At 44.7% G+C, this 19,731-nt stretch overlaps 1 protein-coding gene across 1 annotated transcript in view; it reads right to left on the bottom strand.

Annotated features, from left to right (window-relative positions):
- Window positions 1–795: 795 nt before the first annotated feature.
- Window positions 796–19,731, bottom strand: part of LOC137380349 (collagen alpha-1(VII) chain-like) — a 147,499-nt gene continuing 128,563 nt past the window's right edge. Inside the window, exons 50-59 of the mRNA XM_068052277.1 lie at window positions 19,363–19,416; window positions 18,593–18,646; window positions 16,884–16,946; window positions 16,716–16,778; window positions 14,730–14,846; window positions 13,065–13,142; window positions 5,334–5,387; window positions 4,291–4,339; window positions 2,992–3,000; window positions 796–947 (exon numbers count right to left, since the gene is read on the bottom strand). Coding sequence (XP_067908378.1) covers window positions 796–947; window positions 2,992–3,000; window positions 4,291–4,339; window positions 5,334–5,387; window positions 13,065–13,142; window positions 14,730–14,846; window positions 16,716–16,778; window positions 16,884–16,946; window positions 18,593–18,646; window positions 19,363–19,416 — 693 coding nt within the window. The remainder of the gene's footprint in view (window positions 948–2,991; window positions 3,001–4,290; window positions 4,340–5,333; window positions 5,388–13,064; window positions 13,143–14,729; window positions 14,847–16,715; window positions 16,779–16,883; window positions 16,947–18,592; window positions 18,647–19,362; window positions 19,417–19,731) is intronic.

Genomic DNA, 19,731 nt, shown 5'->3' with positions numbered 1-19,731 from the left:
GCTTTGAAATTCACTGTGTTAGGAACATCAGGTTGTTGTTCAATCAACTATTTGACCAGACTTTGGCTTCTGTGACTTATACACCAGATAATTTGGCCTTACCATTTACTAAATGTTCACAGTCAGATCAGACTTTGGATAGACACAAGTGCAAATGGAAATGTTTTCCAACAAAAACCAAACTAAATATTTTTCATATAGCTCCCAAAAGGTTTATGGTTCCTAGCGGATGTTGGGACCTGACAAAAGCTAAAGGTGTGAGAGACCACAGCCAAACGCTAGGATCACTGGCTTGGGACTAATCAGATGATGCTGGCTTGGAACTTTACATTGGAAGCCTCAGTTAGTGGCCTCTGGCCTCAGAATGTCATGGGTTCAAGTTCCACTACAGAGACTTGAGAACAATCAATTCAGTGCAGTACTGAGAGACTTTAGGACAGAGAGAAACTTCTTCTGTTGGTGAGTGCGTCTAGGACAAGTGGAAATAACCTTAAAATCAGAGCCGGGACATTCAGGAGAGAAGTTAGGAAAAACTTCTTCATGTAAGAGGTGGTAGGAAGTGCGGAATTCTCTGCAGTAGTTGCAAAATCAATCAATAATTTTAAACTTGAGATGAATAAATTTTTGCTGGACAAGGGTATTAATGGGGCCACAGCAAGTGGAGGGAGTCGGCATACAAATTAGCCATGATCTCATTAAATGACAGAACAGATTCCAGGGGCTAAATGGCCTCCTATTGTTCCTACGATTATTAACCCCTCTGTCACTGTCCAATGGACTAAGATATTAGAGCACTTATAACATGTGGAAGTAGGAGGACTCAGTAAACCATCCCGATGAATAATTCAGGTGCAGGATATGTTCAAAATTTATTCCGCACTTGTTCTCAATCCAAAGTTGATAAGATTTTAAAAGACAGACGAACATTTTCAGGGTTACGACACTTACTATTGAAATATAAAGTGAAGACACATCAAACAGTGGGCCAACAGTACATTACCGTGGATACACATTACAGAAACCACAAATAGATATGACATTGAAATCCCTTAGCTCTTAAAGGGGCCATGCTGCACAGCGGGACAGTAACCCATGCACGTGAGATTTTTATAAAACTGATGTACCAGATTCACAAACCTTTTGTAAGATTAATAAGAAAAAGCTCCCCCACAATAGATAACTGTTACAAATTCTCAGAATAACCGATGCAGGATCAATTGGCACCTTTAAAACTGGATCAACATGGTTGGAAATGGATAGTGAAGCTATGGAAATACTTCACAACACAGCTAATTTTTTTTCCCAAGGGAGGAAGTGCATTGGTGTTCCCTGTACTGGTGATCAGAGATTGGTGACAGGGAAGAATAATCAGCCCTGGGCTCTTGATGCATTTTCTGGTGATGTGGCCATCAGAGGTACAAAAGAATTGACTGCACAGCTTGCCCTACTCAATAATGCCAGCTCTTCTCTAATGGGTCAAAGGTTTACAGCATAAGCCATAGTATAGTGGCAGAGCCTGTGAGGGGGTAGGTGGTGTCAAGAGAGGTTTAACACTTCCACTTAATCATTTGGAGGACCACTTAGGAACTTAGTGAAACTTAGTCTTAAGTTTCCAGGTGCTGCTCTTGTAGGTCTGTACCATTCCTGGTTTAGATTGTGGACTGTATAACTTGGCATTGCCCAGTAGCCAGCTCAGACCCCCTTCCTGCCAAGTCGACCAAACCTCCAGTCAGGCCCCCACCGGTGGACAAACCTAGCTCCGAGACTGCCTTTGTGCAGTCAAGCTGATGCAGAGATGTGGATGGCTGATAACACTGATGGACATAAATAAAATGCCACTTGATGTGAAAGCCAAGTGTCGTTCAATGCAAAGTGGATAAGCTATGCTGCAGGATGAGATAGTCTGAATTAGTCCAATGTTCTGATCTATATCTGAATAAATTGGTAAACGTCAATATCCCCTGGCTGGAAAGACATGGAGAGGCTGTTTCCCCTGGATGGAGAGTCTAGAACTATGGATCAGAGTCTCAGGATAAAGGTCAGCCATTTAGGACTGAGCCAAAGAGCAATTTCGTCACTCAGAGGGCTGTGAATTTTTGGAATTCTTTACCAAAAGGGCTGTGGATGCTGAATCGTTGAGTATATTCAAGACTGAGATCAATAGATTTTTGAGCACAAAGGAAATCAAGAATTATTTTAGTTTAGAGATACAGCACTGAAACAGGCCCTTCGGCCCACCGAGTCTGTGCCGACCATCAACCCCCCATTTATACTAATCCTACCCTAATTCCATATTCTTACCACATCCCCACCTATTTCCCTACCACCTACCTATACTAGGGGCAATTTATAATGGCCAATTAACCTATCACCCTGCAAGTCTTTGGCATGTGGGAGGAAACCGGAGCACCCGGAGGAAACCCACGCAGACACAGGGGGAACTTGCAAACTCCGCACAGGCAGTACCCAGAATTGAACCCGGGTCGCTGGAGCTGTGAGGCTGCAGTGCTAACCACTGCGCCGCCCTAAATTATGGAGATCGGGTGGATAAGTGGGGTTGATGTCGAAGTTCAACCGTGATCTCATTGAATGACAGAGCAGGCTCGAGGGGCCATATGATTTATTATAGGCCTGATCAGGTTCAAGGATAAGACTGTAAGTCATTTTAGTTCCCTGAAACTCCATTAAACATCATGGAAGGCAATGTGCAGTTTGATGTATCAAAATAAAGTTTCTTACCTCTCTCCTTGGCTTTCCTCTACCTCTTCATGGTGACTTCACTCTTTCCCCAGTAGTAATTAGCCAGTTTTTAGAACGGAGATTTCAGAACAGCCCTCCTCGCCCCCACCATCTATTCTGGGGTTGACCTCGATCATTGACCCCATGATAATGCCAATGTCACATGACAACTATCATACGTGCCCCCTTTGTTGTCACCTGATCACATCAGAACAGTCAAATAAAGGAAAATAAATGATTGTTGTAACTCACCTCCGCAGGCTGGTGGGGAGGGGGAGGGAGAGAGAGAGAAATAATTAGCAACTGTTAGTTAAAGAAACAAAAGCAATGCTATTCACGTTGGTGAACTGATATACATTTGTCTGAAAATGACAATTCATTTTCTATCTCACTCACCCCCACCCATTTGCTCTTCCCTTCCTCTCCTCTTCTGAAGGTGCTAACTTGTTGCTGGGGTACAGCCTCACAATCAAGGGTGGCATCCTTCTGCTGCCTCGCTCAAGTGGCAGTAGTGTGTCAGTGAGCTAGTCAACCATGGGAGGCACCACAGTTGAGCCCAAATGTATCATTACAACTGTGCACTATTTCCAAATTGGGCAGGGGGCGGGGAATCACTGGATAGAGTAGCCCCTCCCCATCCCCACCCCTCCCGCAATAACATGGGGTACTGAGGGTAATTGTTGGAACAATATTCTGCTGTGAAGAAGCAAGGACAGTACATTAGAAAGCTTCCTCATCCTCCCCCACATTTCCCTCTTTCCCTCCTGTCCTGGAGCCATCAAAACCCCCTCCTTGCCCCTCATGGCAGTGCCCCTCCCATTTGGATGGTGGAGGACACCAAGACCTTGAGAGAACAGCATCCCACCCTTAACCTCCCTGTGAGTTTCATGAAGTTGCAACATTTGCAGTTTAGTTACACATTAAATGCACCACAAAATGTTAAGCCTGGTAATTAACAGCCTAAGTACCCTTTTAAAGATGTGACAATTATTAATGACTGCCAATCAAACTCTCTTGCCCAGAAAGAATTACGTAAAATTTACAGCACAGAAACAGGCCATTCGGCCCAACTAGTCCATGTTGGTGTTTATGCTCCAAACGAGCCTCCCCCCACCCTACATTGTCTCACCCTACCAGCATATCTGTCTATTCCATTCTCCCTCAAGTACGTATCGAGCTTCCCCTTAAATGCAACAGGCAATTTTCTTTTAAAACACAAGCTTGGCGTCATCTAATCTTGACTCTTTTCAATCTTGGTGCTGTTCTGCTCTATGGGGTATCAGCATTTTAAAGTATATATCATGAGGGGTGAGAGGAGGAGAGTGTGCCATTGCCAGTATTAGCTCTGGGTAGGCAAGAGTTAATTTTTATAATCTGATATAAATAACAAACACCTTGCTGACTGAACCATTTACTGCAGATGTATTTTCTATTATGAGAGGATTCAGTCCTGTTAGTGCACCCATCAGACTCCTTAAGTGGATGTTGTAGTGTGTACATCACTCCCTCAGGTCTGCGGTTTGCTCTTTAATTGAAAAGGCAGACACTCACCGCAGTGTTCGCTCATCTCCTGCCGCACGTATGCACGAATCTTATCCTCCTGTTGCGAAGAGCAGGAAGTAAAGAGGACAGGATTAATGCCGCTGTTTACTGGACCATCACGAAATGACCCTCCCTCAGGGCGACGCACATTGGAGATCTGCAGTTGGCTGCTAATCAGACCAATTACCACAAACACATTCCCTGCCTTCAAGCTGATTGGCCCCATGCTGCAGTTTTCCTGGGTGCCACTTTTTGAAGTTAAGTCTGGAGTGAACAGGCCCCGTTCACAGTGGCCTTTTTAATCACAGTTTTCTTCTGCAGTGTTCAACTCAGGTGGCAGTCTCACCCCACGAGCATATCTGTCTATTCCATTCTCCCTCAAGTACTTATCGAGCTTCCCCTTCAATGCAACAGGCAATTTTCTTTTAAAACACAAGCTTGGCGTCATCTAATCTTGACTCTTTTCAATCTTGGTGCTGTTCTGCTCTATGGGGTATCAGCATTTTAAAGTATATATCATGAGGGGTGAGAGGAGGAGAGTGTGCCATTGCCAGTATTAGATGCTCTGGGTAGGCAAGAGTTAATTTTTATAATCTGATATAAATAACAAACAATTAGCTGTTATCCACTTCAGACAAAAACTATTTGGCCAGGATACCAGGAAAATCGCTCGACTCTTACTAAAAGTAGTGCTGTGGGATCTTTTATATCCACCTGACAGGGCAGATGGGACCTTGGTTTAAAGTCTCATCTGAAAGACAGCTCCTCCGAAAGTGTAGCACTCCCTCAGTACTGCACTGGAGTGTCACCCTAGATTACATGCTCCAATTTTTGGTGTGGGTCTTGACCACCTGACTCAGAGGTGACAGATCAAGAATAGCCTTACTAACGCTTAACAAGAAATAGACACGGCAAACAGAAAATCTTCAGAGATTTAGACATCAGTATAGATTCATACGATATTTACTGCAGTGTGACAGAGCAACGAGACTGGGTTTTTGAGGATACTGTACAATGCCATCACAATTCCAGCCAGAAAATAAATCACGTACCGTCATTCCTGGATTTCCCTGGTCTCCCTTTGGACCATCAGGACCCATCTCACCCTTAACCACAGAAAACAAAATAAATGGTTATACCACCTGCAAAGGTCAACGTAAACCAGTGAGGCAAAACACACAGAACACAGCAACTACCACATCAAAGCAACACCAAAGATACTTAAAGCAAAACTAGGTTTCTACTGAATGTAACCTAACTTTTGTGGCATTTGTGAACAAGATGTGGGTTATCCGTTTGGGACGCCAAGCATTTTCCATCCTGTGTTACAATCAAGAAATGTCATAGCATCTGACAGCACAGGAGGTGGCCCTTCAGCCCATTGTGCCTGTGCTAGATGTTTGAAAGAGTTATCCAATCAGTCCCACTCCCCCTGCTCTTTCCCCATAGCTCTGCAAATGTTTCCTTTTCAAAAATTAATCCAATTCCCTTTTGGAAGTTACAACTGAATCTGCTTCCACCGCCCTTCCAGGCAGCACATTCCAGATTACAACAACTCGCTGCGTAAAACAAATTCTCACCATCCCCTTCTCGGGTTCTTTTGCCAATTATCCTAAATTTGTGTCCTCTGGTTACTGTCTGTCCTGCCAATGGAAACAGTTTCTCCCTATCTATTTTATCACAACAATTTGTTAGCCTCTATTAAATCTCCCTTTAACCTTCTCTGCTGAGGAGAACGACCCCAGATTCTCCAGTCTCTCCACATACCTCAAGTCCCTTATCTCTGGTAGCATTCTCGTAAATCTCCTTTGCAGCTTCTCCAAGGGCTGCAGTACATGGGTCAGAGGCAGGTGAAGCTTTCAATACACTCCCCTGTATAATGTACACTCCCTACTGCATGAGTGTGGCCTTTTCAGGCTCTTTAACCAACTGTCTCTTAGGTCTCTATGAGCTTTTAAAATTTGTTCTTGGGATGTGCATATCACTGGCTAGGCCAGCATTTATTACCTACCCCTAATTGCTCTCAAGAAGGTGGTGGTGAGCCACCTTCTTGAACCACTGCAGTCTACAGTCCATGTGGTGCAGGTACGCCCACAGTACTTTCTATAGTGGTTTGATACAACTAAGTGGCTTGCTAGGCCATTTCAAAGGGCAATTAAGAGTCAACCACATTGCTGTGGGTCTGGAGTCACGTGTAGGTGGTGGGGGTGGCGGATGTAGTCATAGTGTCACTGAACTAGTAACACAGAGACCCAGGCTACTGCTCTGCAGACATGGGTTCAAATCCCACCATGGCAGATGGTGAAATTTGAATTCAATTAATCTGGGAATTTAAAAAAAAAGCTAGTCTAATGGTGACCATGAAACCATTGTTGATTGTTGTAAAAACCCATATGGTTCATTAATGTCCTTTAAGGATGGAAATCTGCTGTTCTTAACTGGTCTGGCCTACATATGACTCCAGACCCACAGCAATGTGATTGACTCTTAACTGCCCTCTGTCATGGTCTTTTTTTTCTTCGTCAGAAATACTGTGTGTGCCTTTAAGACTGTAAAAGATCAGTGCACCTTTAAGGCAGAGAAGATTCCGGAGACTCTGTCTGCCAGTTGCATTCGGGTTGCCAAGCAACAGCAGCAGGAGAGAGAGGTCACGTGATTCAATGTTGCCATTTTGACTGTTTAAACTAGCTGGCAGAGACTGGTTTTGAGCAGAGTTCTGTGAGGCGATTTGAACTGAAGGAAGAACCTGTGTTATTTTTCTCTCAAAATTCTACAAAGCAACACGCTAAAATAATTCCATAAGAAAAATAAGAAAAGCTTTTCTTTCCCAACAAATTATTGGTATTTGCGGTGTTCATCACTAAAGGAACAGTTTAATGCTACAATAGCCGAACTGCTGAATTCCTATCTTTGAAGGACTTTTTTTTCCCATCGGACCCCTGTGAAGACTTCAAGTGACCTTTAACTGTTTTTACATTGGAAGACTCCATTCATCAGGAACGTAACCTGCAAAGACTTTATTTTTATTTTATTCTCAACGGCCAGCTAATTTAAAACCCAACCATTGTTAACTTTTGTGTGTATGTATGCGAATGTGGAAGTTAGATTTTTAAACAAGAAGTTATAAGGTCTTTAGACATAGGTTTATCTTAATAGTGTTTAAGATTTAGTTGTTTTTTTAATAAATCGTTCATTTGTTGTTATCTAAAGATACCTAGTTTGGTCCACTTCATTCAGGGGGTCACTTGAGTGCTTAATTTGGCTGTTTTTTCCAATTTGGAAAGCTTAAATAAATATGCTGTGACCTGTGGAGTGACGGGACTGAATTAACAATGCGTTGCTCCCACCGCAGTCGTAACATCTCTGCAATGGCCTAGCAAGCCTCTCCATTCAAGGGCAATTAGGGATGAGCAATAAATGCTGGCCAAGCCAGCAACGCCCACATCTGACAAACAAATAAAAAAAAAGGCCAGACCAGGTAAGGATGGCAGATTTCCTCCCCTGAAGGGCATTAGTAAACCAGATAGGTTTTTTTTCCAAACAACAATCCAGTAGATTCATGATCATTATTACTAGCATTTTATTCCAGATTTATTAATTGAATTTAAATAGCCCCAGCTGCCATGATGGGATTTGAACCCATATCTCCACAGCATTCATCCAGGCCTCAGGAGTGCTAGTCTAGTAACATTACCGCTATGCTACCATTCTCTCAATGTTGGCAGTTGGTGCCAAATTATGGGCATCAATTTTTTTTGTTGCTGCTGAACCGTACTGATGGAGAAACCGAGTGCAAGCTTTCTCAAAGTCACATCACGCAAGACTGACAGGAGAGAATTGCAAAATCCAACCAGTTTGGATTACATTCGAAACCACATCCTGTAGCTGAAAGGGCACGTCTTCTTCAATCAAAGGTGATGTAGTGTCTTTTACGTTATCTGGTCTGACATCTAAAGACAATTCTGGTGATCGAACATCTGTGCCCCTCATCTCTGGATTGCAGGATTTAATTTTAAAATCCTGCAATCTTTGATCACAATGCAGGTAATTTGAACTCAAATCCATAATTTAACAATTCCAATGTTCGCATTTGACATGAGACTCGACTGGGTTTGATGCCAGGGCCTAACTTGACTCAAACCTATCGGCCTCACCCTCAGCAGTAGGGTTGCCAACGCTCCAGGACTCTCCAGGAATGGAAGATTAATCTCCAAGTGAAATTATAGCGGCATTTAAAAATAGTTTGCATTTTTTTCTACTTTCTTTGAACATTTTCATTCTTTAGTTATAAAAATATTGAAGATGAAAAAAAGGCAACTTGATTGGATGATTCTTGGCTGTCAATCAGGTCACAAAGAGTCTTCTTGCTACGCAATTGGTGAGGGAAGGTGGGGCGTCGCGAGGATGAACATGTCACTGACTGATGGCAGGAGTGTGGGGGCATGTGATGAAACCCCCAGGAATACATCCAAACAGGGTTCACAACCCTGCTCTCTAGGCGATGGCAATTTGCGGGCGGTTCCACGGCCAGAAGCAGTGTGCCGTGGAGGGGGAAAGACATTCTCCCCCTTATTGGGGCAATGAGACTGCTCACACTGCTGGCCTCACCCAGCTAAAACTGCACCTCACGACAGTACTGATTGGTCATGGACAACAGCAAAACAAAAGAAAAAAATCAAAATAAACTGTCGCAGTATGTGGGATCTGGAACCTCCTGGTGCAATGTCATCAAGCGTGAAAATATGTGACAGTTTTTTTTTACATTCCTTGCAGTAAGATATTTGATAAGCAGGAACCTCTGGCTAGTGAAGAAGTCTGATACTCAACCACCGTGCTCCACGAGACCAATTAGTTCTGAAAATACAGGCCCTAAGACAAAGTTCTGCCAGGTTAGTGCTGTGTCTCCAAAGTGCATGTGTCAGTTTGTGGACATGGATGTCACCGTGTGTTTCTGTCTCTGACGTCACGATATCCTGAATTCAAAGGCTCAGGATCCTCAATATCCTGACTGATAACAACATTTCAACCATGGCTCCAATTTGTAACAGTCACCTCCTCGAGGGCCTTTTTGATGAATCAAATGGGGGCGGGGGGGTGGATGTTGCAGAGAAATTTGATTTGACCTTCATTGAGTAGAGCTTTCTGTTTGTTTTAATGCAAAACAATTTTATATTCGGTCTTGGCTGTTGCAAATTCTTTGACTCAGCCAAACACTCCTTCTCAATTTATCAGCTTTTGGCTCCTGCTCATTCCCACCCTCTCCCCCACAGGTTCAACTGTCTATTAAAAAGGTTTGTGGTGGGGACTACATCTAGGAAAATTCCTAGGAGGAGCTATGACTCAAAAAAAGTGCTGGGGAAGGGGTACCTGGTTGGATCAATGCCATTTACCAGAGGGATTAGGGCTGGATTTTCCTGTCCCTTGCTCTCGGGGCACTCTTAGGGTGCGTAGGTGAGGAAAAGGTGGGTAGAGGCTCACCTGGAATGCACTGCCTGAGAGTGTGATGGAGGCAGGTTCAGCTGAAGCATTCAAAAGGGAATTTAACTGTTAACTGTAAAGGAAGAATGTGTAGGGTTACGGGAAGAAGGCGGGGGAATGGCACTAGATGAATCCTCATTAGGAGAGCTGGTGCAGACATGATGGGCCGAATGGCCTCCTTCTGCACTGTAGCAATTCTGTCAGATCAGCAGCTGCACCTTTAACATAGCCTTGGGATTTCCTGAGGGTCGGGGGCGGGGGGAGGATTATAATGAGGCAGAAGCAGGATTTCTAGCATCCTGTTTTATTTCCTTTACATTTAGTCATACAGTCATTTACGGCACAGAGGGAGGCCATTTGGCCTATCTTCCTGTTCCTAATATTTCCATGTCCAGGTGCTGGTGCTAGGCCCTGTCAGGGTTGATTTGCTTACACTGGGGCAGTCTCCAGAGCCATTTAAGTGGTTCAGGTCATGATATCGAGGTGATTTGGGCCTGGACAAGTACAGCATAATCGCAATGTCGCAACAACACTCAGGTAGCTTAACAAGGCCTTCAATCGCTCTTTCTTCCTCCAGCCCTTCTAACGGTGCTTCACCCAGGAATATATAATCTCTAATCCTGACTCAGCTACAGTCATTTTTGAAACAAAAATTCATCCTCGGAATAGATGTCGCTGGCAAGGTCAGTATTTTATTGTCCAATCCTAGTTACCGTTTAGAAGGTTATGATGAGCCTTATTCTTGAATCATTGCAGTCCATGTGGTGAAGGCTCCTTAGACAGCACCTTCCAAACCCATGCCCTCTTCCACCTAGAAGCACAAGGGCAGCAGTCGCATGGGAAAACCACCATCTGCAAGTTCCCCCCAAGCCACACACCAACCTGACTTGGAACTATATCGCTGTTCCTTCACTGTCGCTGGGACAAAATCCTGGAACTCCCTCTGTAACAGCACTGTGGGTGTATCTACACCACATCGACTTCAGTGGTTCAAGAAGGCAGCTCACCACCACCTTCTCAAGGGCAATTAGGTATGGGCAATTTGCCAGTGACGCCCACATCCCACGAATGAATTAAAAAAACATCCTGCCAAATTCGCTACCTCCACCATCTAGAAGAATAAGGACAGTAGGTACATTGAGGTTGTGAGTCTGGGTGGTGCTGACGAAGAAGTCTTGATGAATTGGTGCATTGCATCCTGTGCATAGCACACGATGCAGCCATGCTGCACCACTGGTGGAGGGAGTGAAAGTTTAGGCTTACGCATGGGCTGTCGATCAAACGGACTGCTTTGTTCTGTCAAGCCTCTTGAGTGTTGTTGCAACTGCACCCAACCCAGCAAGTGGAAAGTATTCAGTTATTAGTATCATATCATGATCTTATAATATAATCAGTGATTCTAGTTCCCCAATTTTATTTTCCATATTCTGTATTAATGCACATAAATTTTATTTTGGCTTCCTTAGTTTGGTAATTTTCTTCTTTTTTGCCTTCCTCCATCCTGATTTCTTCTCTTTTTACTATCTTGATCTACTTAACCGCTTTCAATCTTTCCATCTCATGTACTATAGTGCGAAGGGAAAGGGAGAAGAAAGGTTAACACATCCCTCAATATATCTGACAAATGCCATCAAAATTGGTCCATCTAGTTTGCAACCTTGTGCTTAGGTGGAAAGGGCGGTAGGTGATGATTAATTTTGATAACTGTGCTAAAAATAGCCAGCAGACTTGGTTGGTGGCAGGTGCTAATCACTTTAGTCCCATTTCAGTTCATACACTAGCCGGAAGAACTTAAGAGTCGTAGTAACTTTCCAGGAAATTAGTTTATTTGACAAACAAATGCTTGACTGACTCAAAACCTGTCCAAAAAGGTATCTACTACACAGGAAGCAGGTTTGCTATTTCAATGAACAAAGGCAAAGAATGAGAACTGGCTGCTAATTTGTGGAAAGAATATACAAATGGCCGGATTAGTCAGAAGTGAAAGGGTTGGAGGTTTGATTCCTGCAGGCCTGGGGGAAAATGACTGGGCCAGAATTTTCCATTCCATTATTCAACTCAGGCAAAAATTCCACACCTCTCATTTTTTGACCATTAGAATTAAAAGTTGGAAAACTAAACTTTGGTGGTGCAGAATTCCCTGGTATGTCTTCCTGCATTTTCCCAGGAGCAGAGAAATGGACAATCCTGGCCCTGTTCTCTGGTGGGCAGGTGTCTATGGTCTACTGGTAACATTATACCTCTTGGCCCTTGGTTTTCTGCTGGAGAAGACAGTCTTCTTGTGTATGAGGAACTGAGTATTCTACTAGAGTGTGAACTAATTGCATCAGGCAATACTTTCCTGGTCAATGCTGGATCCTTGGTGGTATGGTGAGTGGGATAGTAGGTAACAGTCATTCAGTTCTAGTCTAGAGAAGGGCAACCTCATGCTAATGATACTATTTGGAGTTATATATTGCATATCCATCTTCACATTTGAATACCCTTATTTTCAGCTGCAATAGGGGTGAACCTAAAAATCTTCTCAATCCTATTACAATAAAGAAACCTGCTGCTCTCAAACTGTCTGATGCAGAAGTATGGGTCTGTCCAGTATTTTCTAGTTGACTGGAGATGGTGGAAAAGAAGTTTTCCAATAGATGTGAACACATATAAAATGGATATATACTTGAGAAGGAAAAATTTGCAGGGCTATGGAAAGGGCAGGGTAAGTGGGAGTAACTGGATAGCTCTTTCAGAGAGCCCACACAGGCACAATGGGCTGAATGGCCTCCTTCTGTGCTGTATGACTCTCTGATTACCAATACCAAGTTAGGTTACAGCATACGCAGGCAGGACTCAACACAGAGCCATTGCAGCAGTCTTAGCCAGTGCCTAACACCATTTCTGACTTGTGGCCCTGGAAGTACACACTGCATTAGGCTGAAGCGAATACGAGCTTAATCTAACCTGAGCCAAACTGAATGCAACCTGCGGTCAAACGTCGGAACATCCAAACTAGCTTTAGCTCAGATATTTGGCCTGGATCTGCAAGTGTTACCATCCTGTTATGACACCAAGTCAATATGCATGTTAATGAATTCAATCTGCGCTCCATTCAAATTCCCAACAGTCCAGTTTAAGATCTGAAGAGAACTCGAATTTGAATTGGAGTGACAGGGACACTGGGCCTTTCAGCTGTCTGATTGGAAATGATACCACACCATTGGGAATCAGCTGTTTGACAGTGAGCATTGAGCATAAAGTAATCGCATGTTCCAATGCTCCTCCTTATCTAGTGTAATAACATATTGTTCTGCACTTACTGGATCTCCTCTCTCCCCGGAGACTCCTGGAATTCCTCTGGGACCTGGAATGCTCTCACCAGGAGGACCTCTTTCACCCTAGAGCCAATCGCAAACAGCAACATTGTTATAATGAACATTCAGCCTCCATGTTTTGGGCTCAATAACTCAATCACATCAGTAACTGCCAACAGAAAAAAAAATCTCAGAACCATCGAGGGTTGCCAACCTCAGCACAAAATGGTGCACGAGGAGATACCAGGCGTGGTTCATTGTAGATGGCCAGGCTAAACTAACAAACACAAAATGGTTTCCCAAAGGTCTACACTTGCTGAAGGAAGGCTGGTTTGAGTTAATGAAAACTGGATGGTGGGCAATGAAGTGTAAGTTTGCTATGTAGTGAATGACTCAGTGTGAGCTGTGGGGACAGACTGTGCTATTTAACTCTTCGTGGACTAGGCTGTGTGTAAAGATTTGCACCATTCAGATTTGCGCATCTGTGTCACATACAATTAAAAAATTCCTCAAAAATCTGGAGGAAATTGCAGAAAGACCGAAGAATTAAATCAGCTGTAACTTTAGACGAGTGGGACTAGGTGAGTTGCTCTTGTGGAGAGTCAGTGCGGACATGATATGCTGAATGGCGTCCTTCTGTGCTGTGACCATTCTATGATTCTATAATTGAGAACTGCAGGCTTTGTGAAGTTCTTGACCTGTGCTCTGATCTTTTAATTGGCCTTCACATCCTAATTCCTCCATAGAACAGGAGGGACAGTTCACTCGATTGGTCCCTGGGATGAGGGAGTAAGCAAATTGGGCCTGTATTCTCTGGCGTTTAGAAGAATGAGAGGTGATCTCATTGAAACATGCAAGATTCTGAAGGGGCTGGATAGGGTAGACACAGAGATTATTTCCACTGGTCAGGGAATCTAAAACACGGGAGCACAGTCTCAGGATAAGGCGCTAATCATTTAGGAGTCAGCTGAGGAGAAATTACTTCACTCAAAGGGTTGTGAATCTTTGGAATTCTCTACCCCAGAGGGTTGTGGATGCTCCATCATTGAATACATTTAAGCTGAGATAGATTGATCAAGGGATATGGCGAGTGGGCGGGAAAGTGGAATTGAAGCCAAAGATCAGCCATGATCGTATTGAATGGCGGAGCAGGCTCGATGGGCCATATAGTCTACTCCTGCTCCTATTTCTTGTGTTCTTGTGTATCCAATATTGCTTAATGCCTACATGTAGAAGGTTTCTACTGTGATATCGTCAAGAAATGAAAAGGCAACTACCTACAAAATAAAAACAAGAAATGCTGGAAATACTCAGCAGGTCTGGCAGCATCTGTGGAGAGAGAAGCAGAGTTAATGTTGCAGGTCAGTGACCCTTCTTCAGAACTGACAAACATTAGAAATGTAAAAGATTTTAAGCAAGTAAAGCAAGCAAGCGCCCCACCCCCGCTTTACTTGCTTAAAATCTTTTACATTTCTAATATTTGCTAGTTCTGAAGAAGGGTCACTGACCTGAAACGTTAACTCTGCTTCTCTCTCCACGGATGCTGCCAGACCTGCTGAGTATTTCCAGCATTTCTTGTTTTTATTTCAGATTTCCAGCAGCTGCAGTATTTTGCTTTTATTCACCTACAAAATAAACCTGGAACATACAAGAGCAAGAATAATTCATTACCTTTTGACCCTGAATTCCTTCAGGTCCCCTGAGGCCTGCTGAGCCCAGTGGTCCAGTAGGACCAGTCATTCCACTGATCCCTTGCAGGCCTGGGGGACCAATGACACCAGGAGCACCCTGAAAATAGAAAGACAAGTAACAGTAAGCATGACGGCAACGTAAGGTTGCCAACCCTCTAGGATAGATCTGGAGTCCTCAGGAATTGAAGACTAATCTCGAGGACACTGCTGTGTTCAAAAGCCCGGGTGACAAATTATCGGGACATTTTCTTTGAGCACTTTCACTTATTACGTTATAAAATTATTGGAGATTGGCAGCTTGAGTGAGACTCAAGAATCATCCAATTGGGTAATGGAGAAACTATTTGCTTTCCCAGTTGCTGTGGCAAGCACGGATGAATGAGTTGAGTGACCAATGGCGTCAGCATGGTGGTTGGAGGGTGAGACGTCATGTGACCTCCAAGAATACGTTCAACCACAAGTAGGCAACTCTGCTTCAACTGTGAATTTTCATCATGGGGATGCTGAGGGATTGATATCTATGGAAAATGGCCACAACGCTTCCCCATTTTCTAAACCCAACCACTAGAGATACCCCAAGGAGACATCTCAGCTCCAGGGAAAAATCAGTCCCATGGGCTGAGACCAGCAGCTGCAGTAGAACTGCAAATTAAGATTATATTGGACTGCAATCGTCAAATGGATATAAGTAGATATTATTGCTTGGCGCATCTCATTTCGGTCATTAGATGCTAATTTTGCCATCAGCTTACATTGATTCAAGGTGTAGAATTGAATTAGTAAAGATTCTGCCAGAGAGCTTGAGAGAATTATTCATCATGGCCGTGCAAATGACTTTTTAGACAAATGAAGCAGGGAGGCTTGATTAGCTTAATATAACATTTTCTTTAGAAGGTACAGAATTTAGCATAACCTTGACCGACCATGCAATCTAATGCCTTCATTTCATTTCTGCAGCAACACTCTATGATCGATGTCAGCCACAGCTTAGTGAGCAGTGCCTGTGAGCCAGATGATACTGGGTTTGAGTCCCACTCCAGAGACTTGAGCCTATAATCCAGGCTGACACACTGGGCTGAACTTTATGGATCCCCCAGAGACAGGTTCTGAGTGGGGGGGGGGGGGGGGGGGGTGTCCCATAGAACTGCGATGGGAAATTGGGGTCATAGGGTCCACCGCCTTCCCATCGCACTGGAATTTAGTTGGGGATGGGATAGGCCAACAATGGCCTTCCCGCCCAGAGACCAATTGAGGCCCTTAAGTGCCCTACTACCGGCTACTTAAGGGCCTCTTCCTGCTGCCACTGGGATTTAACCAGCATCCGGGGGAGGGGACCTCCGCTAGGAGGTGAGGTCGCTCAGTGAAACAAGGCAACCTCCTTACAGACTTAGGGCGTGGGTGGGGGTGGCCCCCTCTATGAGCAATCTGTGGCCCACCGAGGGCCCCGCCGGGAAAAACCCCACGTACGATAACCCCACTCCCCCTGCACAAGACAATGCCCCTCCCTCGCACCTTGCCTGGGCCTGCTGGTCATGGCGATCCCGCCTCACTCACCTTGGGTCCGGGCTCCAATGCTAGGCCTGGCGCCAAGACCTCTTGCAATACCGGCAACGGCCACCACTCCCATTGGCGCTGCCGATACTACTGAGCTGCCAGCCGTCTGATTGGCCGGCAGTTCTTGGAGGCGGGATCTCCGTCTTTAAAGGGACAGGGATCCCGGCGCCGGGCTGTTAATTGCCCGGGCACTGTACAATCACACCGGGGTGGGGCTCCAAATGGCCGAGGCAGGATTCCCCCTGCCTTTTTGGCCTGGCACCGGGAGCCCCACTGGTGCTACAACATTCAGACCACCCTGTGCAGTACTGAGGGTGCACTCCACTGTCAGAGTCGTGTTTTCAATTTCTCTTTACTCTAGTTAGGCAGTTGACATATGGATCTGCGTTTTGTGTCAGCAACTATAACTCACCCGCTCTCCTTTCTCTCCCCGTTCTCCTTTCTGTCCCTGGAGTCCATCGAAGCCGCGGTCACCCTGTATTACAGACCAGAGCAGATCAATGCTGTGAGCTACATAAAGGTCAAGTGCCACGAGTGCCTTTGTCCCGTGGCACTATTCAACAAAGATCTGGTTTCATACCTTGGGTCCAATGAGACCTTCTTTCCCAGATAAACCTGGGGGACCAGTAATACCAGGTTCACCCTGTAAGAAAAACATAGCAATAAACATGGAGTATCAGAACTCAGTAACACTACTCTTCCTGATTTTCCCAATCTACTGTGTAGCCCACTAGACATTCTGTCATGTGTACAAAGGCAGGGAATGTTGGAGGACTATGCCACAAAGGGGGCATCATAGAAAGTCTCAATCCTGTCCTCTCCTGACATATGAGGTGAGGTGAGGTGAGAGTGACTGCCCTTGACATCAAGGCAGCATTTGACCAAGAGTGGCCTCAAGGAGCCTTAGAAAAATTGAAGTCAGATGAAAACTCTCCATTGGTTGCAGTCATACCTAGCACAAAGGAAGATGGTTGTGGTTGTTGGAGGCCAATCATCTCAGCCCAGGACATCACTGCAGGAGTTCCTTAGGATAGTGTCTTAGTCCTAACCGTCTTCAGCTGCTTCACCAATGACCTTCGCTCCATCATAAGGTCAGAAGTGGGGACATTTGCTGACGATTGCACCATGTTCTGCACCATTCACAACTCCACAGATAAGGTAGCAGTTTGTGCCTGCATGCAGCAAGACCTGGACCCCATCCAGGCTTGGGCTGATAAGTGGGAAGTAACGTTCTCACCACACAGGTTCCAGGCAATGACCATCTCCAACAAGAGAGAATCTAACCATTTCCCCATGATGTTCAACAGCACTACCATCACTGAATCCCCCACCATCAACATCCTGGGCGGTTAACATTGACCAGAAACTTAACTGGACCAGCTACATATATACTGTGGCTGCAACAGCAGGTCAGAGACTGGGTATTGGCGAGTAACTCACCTCCTGACTCCCCAAGTTTCCACCATCTGCAAGGCACAAGTCAGGAGTGTGATGGAATACTCTCCACTTGCCTGGATGAGTGCGGCTCCATCAACACTAAAGAAGCTCAACACTATCCAGGACAAAGCAGCCCACTTGATCGGCACCCCATCCACCAGCTTCAACATTCCACTCCCTCCACCACCCGTGCACAGTGGTAGCAGTGTGTACCATATACAAGATGCAATGCAGAAACCCACCAAGACTCTGCAACAGCACCTTTCAAACCCGCCATCTCTACCACCTAGAAGGACAAGGGCAGCAGGAACACCACCACCTGCAAGTTCCCCTCCAAGTCACATACTATCCTGACTTGGAAATATAGCGCTGTTCCTTCACTGTCGCTGGGTCAAAATCCTGGAATTCCCTCACTAACAGCACTGTGGGTGTACCTACCCCACATGGACTGCAGAGGTTCAAGAAGGTGGCTCACCACCACCTTCTCAAGAGCATTTAAGGATGGGTAATAAATACTGGCCTATCCAGCGATGCCCACATTCAATGAACGAATAACTAAAAAAAGCATTATTAAGTGATCAAGGGGCGAAACATTACACCAACCCCCAGAGTTAAAATTACCTCCTGTATCTCCAGAATTTGATCTGGAAGTTTAAATCAGCTTCATAACACTTTCTTTGCTTTGATGGTGACTAACTAGAACAATGATTGAATCTGCACCATTGCTTCTGTTGGGTGCTCAGTACTGAACATAATGCCCAGATGATTTCCTTTATCTTCCCCCACCTCCCTTAAAAACACTGCATCATCTGAAGGTAGCAGGGTCTGAGCACTGTTTCAATGTTTTCCTACCTGTTCTCCCTTTCTGCCAGGGAATCCAAGTCTTCCAGGAATGCCAGGGTCACCCTGCACAAACAAATGCACCAGGTAAGGAAACAAGGCGGCACAGAATAAATACCGGCTCGTGAGAGACAGGACTGACGATTTGTTTTCAACTAGGAAAGGACTGGATGTAGTGACTATACAACATGGCAGTGACAGAGGCCATGCCTACAAAATAGGCAGAAAAGAGGAGTAGGCCATGAGGCCTGTGAAGCCTGCTCTATTATTTCTTTATCTCTCTCCTTCTCTATATCTTGGAGTGCCTTTGCTTTCCAAGTGATGTCAAGAAGCACTTCTTCACACAAAGGGTAGTGGAAATCTGGAACTCTCTCTCCCAAAAAGGCTGTTGAGGCTGGGAGTCAACTGAAAATTCCAAAACTGAGATTTGGTTAGGTTAGGGTATTAAGGGATATGCAACCAAGATTGGGAGATGGAACTGATGTTCACATCATCCGCACTTTATGCAAATCCTTAAATAAAGATGAAAATCTTTAGTTCGGAAGAAGGGTCACTGACCTGAAACGTTAACTCTGCTTCTCTCTCCACAGATGCTGCCAGACCTGCTGAGTATTTCCAGCATTTCTTGTTTTTATTCCTACTTTAATTATTACCATTTTAAGGAAGACATTAACTCCAATATTATACCTCCTGACTTCAGGCTTAAATTATTTGTTTCCTCTTTTTTTTTTAATTAGGAAGAAATAGAATTAAACTACTGAATCTGCCCATTGGCTTCTTACCTTACTTCCCTTCTCCCCATCTATACCACAGGCGCCTTTCACCCCTCTGTCACCCTGTAAAACAAAGCAAAGACTGTACACATAGTGTATACCCGCCGTTTGTACCAGCCCTTCCCATTACCAATAGATCCAGTTTGTGTTTTAAAACATATATATGACACATGTAAAAACCACCTTATGTAACTGTGCAGACAATGCTGCTCTTCCCGAGGTTAGTTCCTAGGTGGACCCCGGGATTGAATCCTGGCATGGCCTTCGGATCATCCATGGAATTCCAGGGCTGCATTGTTTTTACACAAGTATGAAAGGTAATTCACCAAATGCCGCAAGCAGTCATTTCTCACGCACTGGAAACCAAAAACCAAGGTG

Source organism: Heterodontus francisci, chromosome 19 (genome assembly GCF_036365525.1).
Source record: "Heterodontus francisci isolate sHetFra1 chromosome 19, sHetFra1.hap1, whole genome shotgun sequence".
Classification (NCBI taxonomy): Eukaryota; Metazoa; Chordata; class Chondrichthyes; order Heterodontiformes; family Heterodontidae; genus Heterodontus; species Heterodontus francisci.
Note: the sequence above shows the minus strand (reverse complement) of the source record. Positions and strands in the feature narration are given on the sequence as shown.